General features: G+C 37.3%; 3 protein-coding genes across 3 annotated transcripts; 2 read left to right on the top strand and 1 right to left on the bottom strand.

The window, feature by feature from the left end:
* The first annotated feature begins 593 nt into the window (after nt 1-593).
* On the top strand, nt 594-1937 carry LOC127805559 (protein FAR1-RELATED SEQUENCE 5-like). Its single transcript, XM_052342312.1, has 4 exons — nt 594-606; nt 706-946; nt 1136-1664; nt 1845-1937. Exons 1-4 carry the CDS (start codon nt 594-596, stop codon nt 1935-1937), a joined length of 876 nt encoding a protein of 291 aa, XP_052198272.1.
* A 45-nt stretch (nt 1938-1982) lies between these two features.
* On the top strand, nt 1983-4283 carry LOC127805558 (protein FAR1-RELATED SEQUENCE 1-like). Its single transcript, XM_052342311.1, has 4 exons — nt 1983-2870; nt 2963-3100; nt 3779-4010; nt 4225-4283. The coding sequence occupies exons 1-4, from the start codon at nt 1983-1985 to the stop codon at nt 4281-4283; spliced, it is 1317 nt and encodes a 438-aa protein (XP_052198271.1).
* A 5131-nt stretch (nt 4284-9414) lies between these two features.
* LOC127805849 (putative protein phosphatase 2C 53) lies at nt 9415-11554 on the bottom strand. Its single transcript, XM_052342657.1, has 4 exons — nt 11035-11554; nt 10138-10476; nt 9865-10044; nt 9415-9753 (listed from the first exon to the last, which is right to left on the bottom strand). Exons 1-4 carry the CDS (start codon nt 11524-11526, stop codon nt 9589-9591), a joined length of 1176 nt encoding a protein of 391 aa, XP_052198617.1. The 5' UTR covers nt 11527-11554; the 3' UTR covers nt 9415-9588.
* Between the last annotated feature and the right edge of the window lie 5056 nt (nt 11555-16610).

Raw genomic sequence — 16610 nt, 5'->3', positions numbered from 1 at the left:
CTCTAATAAATATTTTCCTTTGATATTTTTATGTTTTTATGTATTTTTATGATGCAAGTGATATTATGTTTCTTCTGTATGTGCATTACTTAGCTACTAATAGACATTCTCTTATCATCTACTGGAAAGCTAGATGTTGGATGTGCAGATTTAGTTGAGTCATATCTGCTGAGCTCACCACCAGCAAGCCTTAATCTCACTGGGTTAGTTCCAACATTCGTATTGTTTCTCATGTTAATTATTGAAACAAAACAATGCCATGTCTTTGTTGCAATAATTGTGAAAACCTGTCTACATAGCTACCTATTATAATCCTTTTTTTTTTAAAAGGGCTATCATTTCTATTAATTTTCGTGCTTAGTATTATTATTACGCAGACATAACTTGGTAAATTGTTTCTGAGGTATGGTTGAGATAGACTGCTTGGGCTTGGTTGTCTTGGTTTGCTGTTAATACAAGTTGTAATGGTATGCTTAAAAAAACTTAGGAGTGTTAACGATTTTGTATATTTATGCAGTCTTTAAAATTGTGCGGTGCATTTGCATATTTTCGAAGACAATCAATTTAATTTTAGAAGACGAAGGAAATCAACAATGAGTGACATAGGTATGTTTGATTTTTTCAGTATATTCTAATATGAAGGAAACCAACAATAATATATGTAATATTATATTTTGATATGATATTTTTTTTTTTTTTAAGAAGGAAATCCTATCGTGCTTGCAGAATCATTCGAAGATAATGAGGAAACTTTCGTTAATAATGAGGAAATTACCGAAAATAATGAGTGTACTGCGTTAGAAGAAGAGAGTGATCTTGTCCCTAAGGTTGGAATGAAGTTTAATGAGGAGAAAGACGTTTTTGAATTTTACAAAAGATATGCTTACGATGTGGGTTTTCCTGTTAAAAGAAGGAGTTTGAGGACGGGTGATGACGGCGTTCTAAGGTATGTGGGATATACATGTAGCCAAGAAGGAAAAAGAAATATTAAAGCTAGCACCTCTTTGAATCCTCAACCAACTGTTCAATTAGGGTGTAAAGCTAAGATAGCAGCATGTTCAGACATTTTAGGAACATGGAAAATAACCATTGTCCATCTTGAGCATAACCATAAAACAAGTCCAACCAAATCTAGGTTATATCGATGCAACAGACAATTAAGTGAACATGTCAAGCGACAGCTTGAAGTTAATGATATAGCTGGAATTCCATTACATAAAAGTTATAACTCAGCTGTTGTTGAAGCTGGTGGATATGAGAACCAGACGTTTGTGGAAAAGGATTGTAGAAATTACATTGATCAGGTGAGGAGGTTAAGACTTGGTGAAGGAGATGCTGCTGCTATTCAAGCTTATTTTTCGAAGATGCAAGCCTTTTGTCCGGGTTTTTACTTCAGTGTGGATTTGGATGAAGATGGCAGATTGAAGAATGTCTTTTGGGCTGATAATAGGTGTAGACAAGCATTTAAGGAATTCGGCGATGTTGTCACATTTGACACCACATACTTAACCAATAGATACGACATGCCGTTTGCTCCATTCGTTGGTGTAAATCACCATGGACAATCGACACTGTTTGGATGTGGTATTATTTCCAACGAGGACACCAGGACTTTTGTGTGGTTGTTTAGGACATGGCTTGAGTGTATGGAAGATCAGGGACCTGTAGGAATAATCACTGATCAAGATAGGGCTATGCAAAATGCTATTGAGATAGTCTTCCCTAACACAAAGCATAGATGGTGTCTATGGCATATATTAAAGAAGTTACCAGAAAAATTTGGTAACCATAGTTGTAAGCCATATATTCTTTTAGGCGTACATGAGATGGTGTATGAATCATAGAGTCCTGAAGAATTCGAGCAGAACTGGAATATCTTCATTGAGAAATATGCACTGCATGACAATGATTGGTTGTCTGGACTTTACAAAGAATGATGTCGATGGGTCCCATGTTTTGTGAGAACTAGTTTTTGGGTAGGGATGTCAACAACGCAACGGAGTGAGGGTATGAACGCATTCTTTGATGGATATGTACACTCGAAAACCTCATTGAAGCAATTCGTTGAACAATATGAGCGAGCAATGAGGTGTAAAGTTGAAAAGGAGTTTCAGGCCGACGTAAGATCTTTTTCTCAGATGGTCCCATGTGTATCGAGATTGGCCATTGAGAAACAATTTCAAGAAGTGTACACAATCGCAAAATTCAAAGAGTTTCAAGAAGAGTTAACTGGAAAGATTTATTGCTCGATTGTGTCTACTGAAGAGGGACCGCTTGGTATGAGGTATGAGGTGCGAGAAGATATCATAATTGATGAAAGAGTGAAGGAAAAAAAGTTTTCAATTTTTGTTGAGAAAGACAGTTGTGATATTGTTTGCAACTGTCACATGTTCGAGTTTAAGGGAATAATTTGTAGACATGCTAGCACAATATTGATACAAAATGGTGTCAGATCCATTCCTGAGAGATATATATTATGGCGATGGAGGCGAGATGTTAGTAGATCCTACATGAGGGTGAAGATCAATTACAATGGTTGGATTAGTACGCCTAGCCAATTAAGATACGATCAACTGTGCAGTGCATTTGCCAAGGTAGCAGACAAGGTAGCAGATGACGAAGAACGAACCCGGGCAACTATGGAGTGGATCCAGTCTCAATTGAATGGATTGAGCATATCCAATGCAAATCCAAGCTATGGTGGTAATATATATGCTCAACACAGTATGCAAGAACAAGTTCGTAGTTGTGGAGAGATAGCAACGGCTTCAAGCAAGCAAATAATGGATCCGATATGCTCCCAGAGAAAGGGAGCCCCTAGGAAGCTTCGCAGGAAGGGCCCATTGGAAACACGTACAAAGAAAGCTAAGGTATGGGTTTTATATATTTTTTCTTGCTTCAAGGAAAGATGTTGTGATTGAATAATACATTTTAATAACAATTATTTTCGTTTGATGTCTAGGTAGGATCCTCAAAATCAAACAAAGCCAATGCCCCGAGTCAAAACATTGTCGAAGATGCTCAAGCTTTCAATCAAACTTTTTCACAAGATGCACAGTATCAAGCGCTTCCCCCAATCTCCCACTCACAACAATTGATGGTAAGTAGTTAGATAAAATTTGGGTCAAAATGTTTTCACATTGTCTTTTAGGTTGATATGCATGCATCTTTTTACAGCTAGTCTCTTAGAATGCTTCTCACGGAGTGCCTATGGTGCCTACCTCTAGCAAGGGTCATCCTTGTATGCCAATATACCCGCCCCATCTATAGCCCGATGACAACCCACCAGAATTTTGAGGTAGATTACCCTGTTTTTGGTAGTTGCAAATATTGAACCTGTTTTAATTTGACAGATGGTATACTTATGCCACCGAACCTTGAAGCATTATTTTAATTTGACAACAATTCAAAGCTTCAATAGTTACATTTTATTTTGCAAACATCTTTTCTTTTCTCTACTCAAATTGCAGTTGCTTCAAAATGATTGAGGCATGAATTGTTAGAATTGTTCTCTTGAACCTGGATCTTCTATAGACTTTAATTTGCTCTGTTTTTCTAGAAAATGAGTAAAACATAAAGTAAGATACAAGAATTGATTCACAATTAATATTTATGCAAAATGCTGTGCGTTGTTTTCTACCCCCCCTCCCTCTTCCAACACAACTTCAAAAACTGCAATATAATAAAACAAGAGGTTCTGTAACTAATGATAAAATACAGAGAAATGTTTTTCCTTTTTCTGCTTGATGAAACAAAGGTTTTGTCAATTTAAATGCAGACTAATGCCATAATGCTGGTTAACTATTACAGCAAGATTTACAGGCTAGCACAACAGAAGATAATTCTTAAAGTTCAAATTCTTATGCATCAAGAATCCATAATTGCCTTTTTACATTCTATAGGAGGTCGAATTTGTACAACAATCAGAAGTGCTATTATTTGGTTCAATCAGTCAGAACTTGCAAATAATGAACCTGTAACCTTTATAAAGGATAAGAGCTGCATCATTGGTCCCTGTGTTGCTGATAATGTTTGGCTGTCAATTCTGAAGTTGCTTATGATCTTTGAGATCCATTTAAATTAATGTGTCAATTTTTATTCTGATTGAAACTTCCTTAACTTACATGAAAACTTACTCCTGTACTTTTACATGAAAACTTCCATCTTTTCCCATTGGATTTCTGGCTTCTTTCATTAACTTACTCCTGTACTCTCCGTCTGCAGGCCATGCATTTTCTGCTCTTGGAAGGAAAGAGTATGCTCTTCAGAACAAGCTGCTTTAGCTTCAAAGGAACAGCCTTGAGATTCAGTTCTAGCATCTTGGTATACTTAAATATGCAAGTCTAATCCTTTTTCAAAGTACAAAATGGTTCAATAGGTGAGCCATTGGCCACGAGTGAAAATTAGGTAACAGGTTGTGGGGCTCATCTCATCTCCTTGCATTGTCTTTGTCTTGAGAAGGTGAAGCCCTTGTTTGTATTCTTGTTAGTGACTTCATCCTAACAAGGACTATACTAGTTGTGTTTCATGGGAGACCCAGTGCCTGTTTGTGTTTGGTTATAGTTTTTGTATTTTCCTTTTGGTTTTTCCTGTTTTTATTTTTATTTTGTAATTGAAAGATGCCCTTTTATATTTTATATTTTAATTAATTTTTGCCTAATAAAAGTTATTCTTTTATAATTAAAAAAATTACAAATTAAAATAGTAAAATTAATCTGTTATTTTATCTCTTAAAAAAATTACAAATTAAAATATTATGTTGTAGATATATAAAACTTTTATAAATACACTAACACATTGAATAATTATTGTGAAAAGTTCCATTATTATTGAGAGAGTAAATGATTATAAAAGTAAATATTTTTAATGAATGTTGATTACATCAGACTCACCTTAGATTGAACTAAGTCGGAACTAGAATTTATAAAAAATTTAGATTGAAAATTAGATAGATTAAGATTGATTTGGTTTATATAATTTCTTTTCTTTTCTTATCAATTTTAATACAAATTGGCCAAGACTAGTCTACAGATTGGCCAAGCCAAACCTAACCCATGTAGTTGACAAGGCAAAGCTTGGCACTAAGGGACAAATATCCCGTTTCATCTCTTGCTAGTCCACATAGCAAGTGTATATGTTCACATATAGATAGTTTCAACCTCAATTGGCACTACCCTCTGCAAACATGAATTTTTTGAAATATTTTGCACAACATTCCCAACAGCATAACAACTTGAGAAATTGAGACGTCCACTGTTTTTAGATGAGGTATTCTAAATTTCCAATCATTTTATCATTTCAGGAAAAAAAAATAAATATAATTGACATATTATTTTTTCTCGATAGAATGGATATATTTTATGTAAACACATATGAAGGCACAAATATGTAATCACTAGCAAGCAAAATTTTATCATGATTTTAAGTCCTTGATACACAAACAAACAACTTGCACATAACAAACACATTTTTACTAACATAGATTATCCTTTACATTAAAGGAAAATACCTAAATCTACTGCCATCGTTTTTCGACAGCCATACAATTAATAAAAAACAACTCAATCCTAGCACTATTAGAACCTTAACAAACTTCATTTTTTATCATGAAGCTTTATTTTCAACTGAAAGTTCGCTTCCTGAAGCGTCAATATTTTTTTTTTCTCCTTAAAGCTTTTTCTTCTAAAGCCCTCACTTGTTCTTGAAGTAATCTCTCCTTTTCATCACTATTCTTTTCGTTACGTTTTAACTTATCTAACAAAGCTCCGCATAATTTTTTCTCACGATTGGTTCGTTCATCATCGATCCATTGAAACCATTTGCAATCATCATCCTGTCCACCAAACCATCCAACAATCAATTTTAAGAAAATCATTAACAATTATTTCATTTATAAGATAAAAATTACCTTCCAAAATCGACATCGCAAGAATCTCCTTCCAGGATTAGGTTTAGTCCATGAAGTCAAACACCAAACAGGCACACCATGGTTACACATGATTCCTTGATGCTCGATTGAAGAGTTAATTGAAGCTTCACCCATTTCTAAATTGGACGTCATCTTAACTAAAATATTTAAATTTACATCTAATTGTTAGCTTGGGCTCCAAAAACAATCAAATAAGATAATAACACAACTATCCCAGACCAAACTGAGAAAATTAATTGCTAGAATGCCAGCTAAAATATGTTAGAATACTACAAATCAATCCTCTCTAGAAAGCACTAGATAAATAAACACCATCCAAGAATAATAGGGCTTAGTAACAACATAATAGATAAATTTATCCTTTTAAAAGACAAGTGTAGCAAACACACTCATGCATACAAACACGCAAAGAAAGAAGGAAAAAAGCAAAGTTATAAATGTAAATTACAGGCATTCAACAATCACAGCATTCAAAGACAAAGAGCACAAGATTTATAGTAGCTCAATGCCAACTCTCACCTGCAAGATTGATCTTGATCTTATGTTCCACTATCCAATATCGAGTTTTTTCTCACCCAATCACACTTAAAAAACTTGTCATCCCTAGATTCACAAGCTTTAAGCAACCACTCCAACACAATGGTGAGCAACCACTTGCCTTCAAGCTAATAAATTTCTTTTTTTTTTTTTTGGCTGAAAAATCAATAAGTTTTTAAGTAGGAGTAATAGGATTATTCACACTTTAGACAAGATAAAGCACAAATATGAACAAGAATGATAAAACGTTGCAACCTAATAATGAAGATTCAGGAGCTTTATCTTATTCTTCAGAACTGAAATATCAACACAATAGCAAGCCTTGTTTTCTCTTAACGGGAATGTTCTTTCAACATTAGTAAACATAGAGCGGTATGGTTGAATGTGTTTGATACTGTGTTGTGTCTTCAAAAATATTTGATGGTCGATTATCTTTATCCGGTGACCTAAGTACCTTAACTATTGATATTAACAGTTGACAGATGGTCCTTAAGTTTACAAGGTATATTTTCGAGCAGAAAAACAGGGAGCATAACTGATCATCTGTTTGTCCAGATTATTGGTTGCCTTTTGAAAATAATGACCAAAATACCTCCACTATTTTGGTATCAGAGAGAGAAAGAGAGAGAGATTATCGTCGGCAATGGGGGAATAGACCATGAAATCAGAGAGAGAGAGATTACCGTCGGCAATGTCTTTACAGCCCGTGATAGTGAGGACGGAGAGCGAGCGATAGCCCTAAATCAGAGAGAGAGAAAGAGATTAACGTCCCCCATGTCCTTACAGCCCGTGATGGTGAGGACGGAGAGCAAGCGAGAGCCCTAAATCAGAGAGAGAGAGATTACCGTCAACAATGGGCCAACAGCCCCTGAAATCAGAGAGAGGGAGATTACCGTCGGCAATATCCTCACAGCCCTCTACGGTGAGGACGGAGAGCGAGCGAGAGAGAGAAAGAGAGTCGTCGGCAATGGGGGGTGAGGACAGAGAGAGTAAGAGAGAGAGAGAGAGGGCAACCTAAACCCTAATTTTTGAATTTGGGCGAGGATATAGTGTGGGCGAAGAACTCAAAATTGAACCCCAAGTTATCGCGAGATTTTAATACTAAAATCTCGCGATAAATCGGGTTCGTCAACCCGTGCGTCAAGCCATTCGTCCGTCAAGCATTGTCCCTACATTAAATTAAAATCCAAAAAATCCACTCATACTTATTACGAAAATCATTGACTTCATCGATAGGAGCATTCACTATAAGCTTAGTAATGTAATAGGTGTTAGAAATTCTAATCTCCCCTGCAATCAATTATCACAACTATACAGATTGAACGCTATCACAAAATAAAGATTCCAAAAATAATTATTAATTTAAAGTATTTTTTAAAATAATCTCTTAATCATTTGGTATGATACATTTAAAGTATGACTATAACATGTTCTGATTTTTCACTTTTTAAGAAGTTATTAACATAGTCTCCCCCACATACTGCATGAAAGTTTATTTTTTCTGAAAGAAAACAGATCACAATGTTATACAGAAGTTTATATAGATAAAAATAAATATATTTGTTATCTAATAGTGAAATTTAAAGGTATATACATACTCAAGGTTCTCAATAACAACGTCAATTAGTTTATTTGTTCTTTCACATGATTTTTGAAACTTAGCATTACCTTTGCCGACAACCTCCCTAATAATGTCCGCATTAAATTGGGCCAAGATGTTAACTATAATATAATTAAAATCATAGTGTTAAAATATTATGCATACCAAATATTTCGATTTCATCAACTTTTGTTACACCCCACCAAATGGCCTGAACACATAATTACTTGATGAAAAATTTTCATCAGTAGCTCCCACAACAGTCGTCTTTGGCATGAAATTCAATTTATACTTATGTCTTGTAGTCTTGAACATCATGTTATTGTATCCGACTACGAAGTTGCAGGTAGCGTACAGCTTACCCTCACATATCAATGTTTTGAACATCCATACCAATGAATGTTTTTACCGTTGCATGAATCCTACTATCCTGTTTTTTTTTTAAGGTAAGATATTATTGAATGACACTTGAAAATCTATTATTTTCTAGAATATATATTTTCTCCTTTCCATCCAAATCTCAATAAATTTTTGAAATTATTATTTTGTCAATTTAAAGATTGAAAATCAAGTTAAATGTATTTTTTTAATTCTGTCATTGAATGATAAATCTGTTTTTTTGAAATATATTTACCTTTTCTGTCGATTTATTTAACAATAAAACTCCATAATTAAATTTTTTTTATCATTCATTAATTCACAATATGAATGGGATTATTATTCTATCTATTTAATAATTTTCACCCAAATTAAATGTTTTTGTAAATTCCTTCATTGAATCATAAATCTATTTTCTTGATCTCTGCCTCCATCATTTTTTTTTTTTTGTGTGCCTTAATAATATATTTATCTTTTTCTGTTAATTTTGTATATATCATGAAGAATTAAATGTTTTTTTTATTCTTAATGAAATCACAGTAAGATTAAGATTATTATTCCGTCAATTGAATAATTTTCACCCAAATTAAATGTTTTGATTAGTTATTTCGTTGAATCATTAATCTGTTTTCTTGATATTTGTATATTTTATTTTTCTTGTGTACCTTAATAATATATTTACCTATTTCTATAAATTTAATATATATAATGAGAAATAAACTTAATATATATAATGAAGAAATAAATATTTACCTATTTCTGTAAATTTAATATATATATAAAATTCACAATATACATATAATAAAGAAATAAATGTTGAAAATTAAATTACCATAATAAATACCTACCGTGCATGTATGGATGACGTTTTGGGATGGAAAAGTCAACAACTTTTCCCTATCATTATCTTTCTTTTATATATATATATATTAAGATAAGATATTAAGATTAAGATAAGATGTTAAAACCATTGCAAGATACAATTGGTGGAGCTCCTTCCATTAAGACGCCTTATTGGACATCATCATTTTCCAAACATACCAACAAATAACAAAATTGGTATGCTAGCTTCCAAGGCTACAAATTTGTTGAGAACAACACACATAATTTGAGTTGCCATGACACCCTTTGTCCGAGCTACGTCTTATGGAAGAAAACGGGCTAATTGAATCACCATGATGGTTATGTCATCGGTAGAACCTCGATTTACAGATAGGCCAGCAAGCTTCTTACAAGCAGAAAGCGGGTCGGGTTTGCCCACTCCTATGCATAATGGGTGAACAATATCAACTGCCTCCTGAGCAGAGACCTAAAGAAAAGAAAACTAGCATCAACTGGCAATCCTTCTGAAAAGATAGTACCAGATATTATATAGTGAAATCACACCCAACTTAAGAAGTACGGTTTTTTCGCAATTTACCTTTTCCCAAAGTCCATCAGAAGCAAGGACTAAGAACTGGCAGTCGGGTCTAATTGTTAGAATAGTTGTTTCTGGCTCTGCTATTACCCATTGTTTAAGACGTCGATCACCAATTCCCCTGGATACAGCAAGAGACCCTTGTATTCTCCAAACTCCATGATAACAGTCCACATACCCACCCTACAGAATAGATGTTGCAAGGATAATTAATTTTCATGTTCTGCACAGCAAGAATTTATACTTAATTTTTGCTTGAGGCATAAAGCTGCTTACCTGATTTTCAATCCGATCCCTTTCATCTTTCCTAGAAGGCCGGTGATCAACTGTCAGAGCCTCTGCAACCCCTCCTCTACTCATAACAGCCCGACAATCGCCAGCATTGGAGACAATAAGATTACCTTCACGTATCAATGCAGTGACACAGCAAGTACCCCCGGTAGCATCGTCTTTTAGAAACTCCGCGTCTGTAATACAATAACCTTCCTTCACTGCTAATTCAATTTCTTCCTTACATCGTCTGGTCACTTCATTAACAATGTTCCTATCCAAGTTCTTTGCAGCAAAATCAGCAGCTTTGGCCCCTCCATGTCCATCGAAGACCCCAAATAAAGCCTGCATTTATAGAAGATAAACTTAGATTTCGTTGTAAAAAGTTTAAAATTTTGTTCATGTCCCGTACAATATAATCGATCTATGTTATGAAAATAAGGAAGTTCCAGTATAGTATCCTTGAATTTTATCCTAATTGCCAAATTTTCTCTTTTCAATTCTAAAATCAATGGTTTACGACTGAAATAGCCAAGGGCACTTGAATCTTGGTTCTGTAAGTGACCTCGTTACCTAATTCAATTATTAGAAGTTCAATTTTAGGATTGTAGTTTTCCTTTTTTGCTACAAGGCTACAACCTGAATTGATGATCTAGGTTTTCTATTCAATCCCCAAATTCAAAGTAAATCCATCAATCACCATATATCATCCCCAAATTTAGCAATCAAAGTTCCTTCCGCGCTTTAAATTCAGAGGTTCCGCCTTTGACTATGAAAACAGTTACGAATCAGGCCACCATTGATCCGCCTCAAACTCCTATTGTTCCATTACACATGTAACAGAGATAAATGAATGAAAATAATCTCACAATTTTCAGCTGGAAAAAACTACAGCATGAATACCTGTTTAGAATCTCCATGAATGTTAACAAGGGCGGAGTAGCGATCCTCCATTATACCCCTCTTGCCTCTCTTACAGTACACAGAATACGCCTCGCCCTCAAACTCAACCTCGTTCAATCTATCAACCGTAACCGGTGTCTCAACCGCCAAAAAGCTCAAAGAAGCAACCGGAATGTCGATCCTCGCCGGTCTCTTCCTCTTCAAAACCGTAGGCGAAGCACTACTAGAAGAAGAAGAAGAAGAAGAAGAAGAAGCAGAAACTGACACATCGTTCAGTTGCCGGTGCACTTGGAGCGCCAGAGGCGGTAACAGAGACGCGGAAGACGCAGCAGAAGGAGACGGGAAACAAGACGGCCTCGGAGGCGACGGCGACGACTTTTCATTACGGCATAGGCTCGCTGGAGAAGAAACGGAGGGCTTGTAGAACATTGAAGAAACCCTAGGCGAGGGCGAGAATACAGGAGAGTTGGCCATTGATAGGGCGTACTTCATCCTTGTGATTTGTGATCGGCGCCTTTTGCGTGAGGGTGTGGGTGTAGGAATATATAGGGGAGCCTAATATATACACACAATGACACAGAGGGAGATTCTTTCTTTGAGGACTACTACGGCGTCGTTTTGGAGCAGGAAGGTCGGTCGGTCGGGCGGGCGGACTGGGCCCTGAGCCCTGAGCCCTGAGATAGATAATTGGTTTGGGGAATGGTGGATTTCACGCACGCGCTATGAGGAGGCGTAGTGGTGGGAGCACGCGCTGGGTCCGAGAGTGGGCAAGGAAGAGTGCGACGGTGGTGAATGAATCTGCCTGGGTCAACTGTCAACGGTCAAACACGTTAAAAAGGGGAGGCCAGTGGCTTAGCAGGCTGGCGGGGGGATGGGGGGAAGTTTGATAACTCATGTATTAAGACTTTGCCCCTCTGATTTAAAAAAGAGATTGACATTTTCTCTGATTTGATATTCAAATAAATTAGATGGCATTGTAAATTTATATACTTTTAATTAGATATACAGTCAGTATTTACTAAATAAGATATTTTTATCATCATCAAAAATTAACTTTTTATCACTTTTAAAGGAAATATAAAGTGCGTTCTCTTTACTTTTTAATTTTCAGTTTTAAATTTTGAATTTATTTTCAGTTTTCTGTTTTGGTAGTCTGTTTTTAAAAAATTAAAAACGCGTTCTTTTTGTCATTTTAAAAAATTATTTTTCAAAACAGAAAATTAGAAAACGTGTTCTCTTTGAAATTTTGAAATTATTTTTTTAATGACATTTTATTCAATAAATTTAATTATTAAGTAAATTATAAATATTTAATATTAATATATTATTAAAAATATATATATTTTAAATTTAATAAATTTTATAATATTTTTTCTCTTTATAATAATAAAATATGAATAAATAAATAAATATGTTTTGAGTTTTGAGTTTGTTTTGGATGAAAACACTCAAAACAATTTTTTGTTGTTTTGAGTTTTCTTTACAATATTTTTTTTGTTTTCAAAAATGCATTTTTAAAAAACAACAAAGAGAACGCGTTTTCATTATTTTAAAAAAATAAAAACTAAAAATGACTTAAAAATAGTAAAGAGAACGTAATTTAAGAGTTTTACACCATATCCTAAAAGTAGAACAAACCTTAACTTTGTATGATAGTAAGTTATTAGCTAATTAATTAATTTATAATCGTCATTTGTGTCTGGCTCAACTCTTAAGAAAGAATTAATCAATTATTCTACCAGCTGAATCGTATTGGCTCGCCAACATTAGCGCTCCATGTTCCAAATTGATGGAGTTGTCGAGTTAAAAACGTATATCATAGATGGCAGAGCGACGTGAGCCCCAGTAGGGGCAGTTGCCCTCGCTGGGTTAGATTTTTTTTAATTTAATTTTTTACAATAATTAACTACTAAAAATAAAAAATATATATCTTATATTTTATTATTAAAAATAAAAAAATAAGTATTGAAGAAAGCAAGTATATAATGGTCCAGTAGTAACTAGCATTTTTTTATAATTTACTCATAATTTTATTTTTTTACAATGATAATACAAATAAAGATAAATATTAAAAAAATTGTGAAGCAAAGATAACAAGTATGGATGAAATTTATATTGAAGAAAATGAATAAATTAATAAAATAAGTGTTGACGTTCGAAATTGGTCGACGGAGATTTGTTGGCCCGCACTGATATGGTAGATCTGAGAGAGGAACAGTGAAGTATCTAGTCCAATTTGCTAAGTCGTCGGCCCGTCCCTGCAAGATATTCCGAAGCTCAAGTTAGCGAGCAAGAAAGCAAGTATATCGGGTGTTCGTAAGTTAGCAAAAAGTAGTACATACCCCAACCTTCAAGAGGGCTGGTCGATATATATATCAGAAGGACCCTTTCTGCATGCTCCGTACTTACACAGGTGATGGGATAGAATAGCCGACGGGGGCGTCCCTACCGCAGCAAGGTGTCGACGAGACCCTCATTAATGTGGATGGGATCCGCCATTAATGAGGACGGGATTTGCCATTAATGAGGATGTGATCTACCAATAATGAGAATGAGATCTGAGGTGGATGCCTGAAAATCCAAGCGTGGCTGTAATGATATTGTTGCAAGAGGGCCAGGATGGGATTGGAATGGGCCATTCAAATGGGCTGAGAAAATGGGCCTGAATAGTCTAGCCAGGGCGGCCCTTGGCCTGCCGATATACCACGACATACGTCCTTTCAATAATACGAGCTGACGAGCTAACCCGGCGAGTTACAGAGATTGCTAGGAACTCGCTTAGAACAAAGTTGGGAGCCTGCATGAATACGCTGATGAGTTAGGGGCGTTACCGGGAGCTTGCTTGGTCCTAACGTTTGAGCCTGGGCTTCAGCATTATACGAGCTCGCTTTAACGAGCTCAGTTCAATTTTTACTAAGCCTTGAGCGTTCGAGCCGAATCATGGCATTAAGTCTAGCCCACACAGAGTAGAGCGAGAAATACCCATAACATTAAGCCCCCCCAGCTCGCAGCGCGATCTTCGAGCTAGGAGCTGACACGCACGCGACTACTTCAGCCATCAATACATCTTTTCAGCTTTCCCCCCAATCGTTTCAACTCATGTTGTTTCATGCAGCACGTCTTGTCTGCAACGCATTTAATGCGCACGTTTCCCGTAACTGCCAATCATCATGTCCGTAGTCCCCACACTTTTGCGCACTACCATTGGATCTAGGGAAGCTCTTCAGCTTCTTTATCCAACGACGACGGGTGTCTTGAGCTATAAAAATGGGGAGGGGATTACTCTGCTCCCCTTTTACCGTCTTATTTCAAAAATTTTCCTTGCTCTTGCAACTTGCTTTCTTTCGACTTCGAGATTCCATTGCCATCGGTCCCGAAGTCTCTTTGCCCTAGCTCCTCAACCAATTCTCGTTTCCGATCGCTGCAGCAACTGGCTTAAGAACAATAAGTTCCTCATGTTTCTTTAATGTATTTCGACTCTGTTTTCATTCTATCCATTATTTCTGCCTCTGCGCCCTGCCACTTAGCAATGGCGGTGCGGCTTATGGAAATAGGCTTGGCCTATCTCAAGAGGTTCGATAAACTTAGAAACCTCAACCCCTTTTTTTCTTTCGAGTGATGCCCTATTGCGAAGCGCGCAACCTGACAGGTAGAAGGTGTCTCTAGGAACTTTGGTCCGACATTCTAATTCTTTTCCTTTTTTTTTTCTCCCTTTTTTTTTTAGATGTCGACATCAGGTCAGAAGCGTTGCGACCACAGTGTAGAGAGCGATGACACCTCCAGCTCTTCGGAGCAAAGAGGAGTAATGCTGCCGCGGACTGTTCAGAACGTGGCTTCATCTCGTTTAGAGGTCGTTGAGAAAGTTCTTCAGTGTACCACTCTTGTACTAACCTAGCGATCTGTCGAGGAGCGTGCGGCTCGTGAGATCTTCAAGCGATATCCCTCGAGGCTGACAATCGGCGAACTGACATCGCATGCCACCACGTACCGCCTTCCCTGTGGGACTCGTCTGATGGTCCCTTCTCCTGGTGACCACGTAGCTTTTCTCCCATGGGATTTATTGCCATTAGCCCCCAACACTTAGAATTCAATTTTAGGTGTCCACTCCAGCCCTACCTCATCGATATTCTGAATGACCTTAAGCTCGCTCCTTTCCAGTTGACTCCTAACTCGTACGCCCAAATAACCTCCCTCGCCATTTTTTTCAAAAAGAACAAACTTCCTCTTGCAACCCCTAGAGTACTGAGGTACCTTTACTCTTTCAAAGGTACCAAGGACAGGCTGTACTACATGGCAGCTCGCTCCTCGAATTGCAAGAGAGTCTTGCCTCAAGGGAGGGCCAAATGTAGGTCCAATGTTGAAGACTACAAGTCCCAATGATTCTACCTGTCCTGTTCCTCTCTTAAAGACCTTAACAACTTCAGTTTCTTCTTGTGCCAAGTAAGTAGATTTTTTTTGTGTACCTGCAATCGTCAATTCGACCGCGCCTATCTTGGCTTCACATGTGTCTTTCTGATTTTACAAACGTCACCGAAGGGAAACCCGAACTAACCATCTCTGAGGCGCAAGATCTTCAAGCGGCTTCAGAAGCAAAGATCGACAAGGACGATTGTGAGTTCTGCAAGTCTCTTCTTTGTGACTATCAGCTCGCCCCTCCCTTTGGCATCAAGGAAATCAGGAAAGACGACATCGGAATACGTGGCCAAAGTGAGATAAGGTTAGTCTTCAACGAAACTAATTTTGACAGGAGCCCGGTTAGGGAGGGCAAAGCTCGTGGCGATGTTACTGTTGCGGCTTTACCAACACTATCAGAGGCGATGAGGCTCCAACTCGAACGACCCAGCTTTTCCTCCATCTCCGGTGTCCCTAAGGTCGTTCGTGCGTCCTCTTCCCCTGCAAAAGCTCAAGGGGCTAGAGTTCATACTGAAGCAGCCAGCTCGAGGTGCAATCCCATCAGTCTGCCTGGTGCTGACTCCATACCCGCAGTCGCGACTTCCTCAAAGCCAGTTACCACAGACACTTTCTCGCAGCTCAGGGCGGCCAAGACTGCTGCGAGTTGTGGGAAATCCATGGTTCGCGAGGAGACTTCTGGAAGTAAGAGGAAGGCCCCTCTGACCTCACAGCCCACTCTGCAAGCCCAGGCTGATAAGAGGAAGAAAACAAGCACCTCCGCAGGGCCGAGCACATCTGACGTCATGGCTGGTGGGACGTACTTCGCCCCCTCCTTGATAATTTAGACTGGGTCCTTGGTAATTATGCCAAGAACCTGGACAGGAGGGAAGTGTTGGGTGAGGCACTTGAGGATTACGTCGCTCGCCATAGTCTCCTGGTGAGGTTTTTTTCCCACTCTTACGCTTCTTTATTTTACCTTTTTCGAGCGTGCTAACCTCTCCAATTTTGTAGGCTTCCTTAGGCGTCTTTAAGAAGAAGGAAGAAAGAGCTCGTGCCATGAAAGAAAGAGAGAAGCTCGAGGATGCTACCGAGGTGCTAAAGAAAGACAAGAAGAAATTGGAGGAAAGCCTGGCCTTCGTGACCGGTGAATCCAGAAAGTATCAGAGCCAGGTTAAAGGCTTGGA

The sequence above is a fragment of the Diospyros lotus genome, chromosome 7 (assembly GCF_014633365.1).
Source record: "Diospyros lotus cultivar Yz01 chromosome 7, ASM1463336v1, whole genome shotgun sequence".
In the NCBI taxonomy this organism is placed as follows: Eukaryota; Viridiplantae; Streptophyta; class Magnoliopsida; order Ericales; family Ebenaceae; genus Diospyros; species Diospyros lotus.
This window is presented reverse-complemented; position numbering and strand designations above follow the sequence as displayed.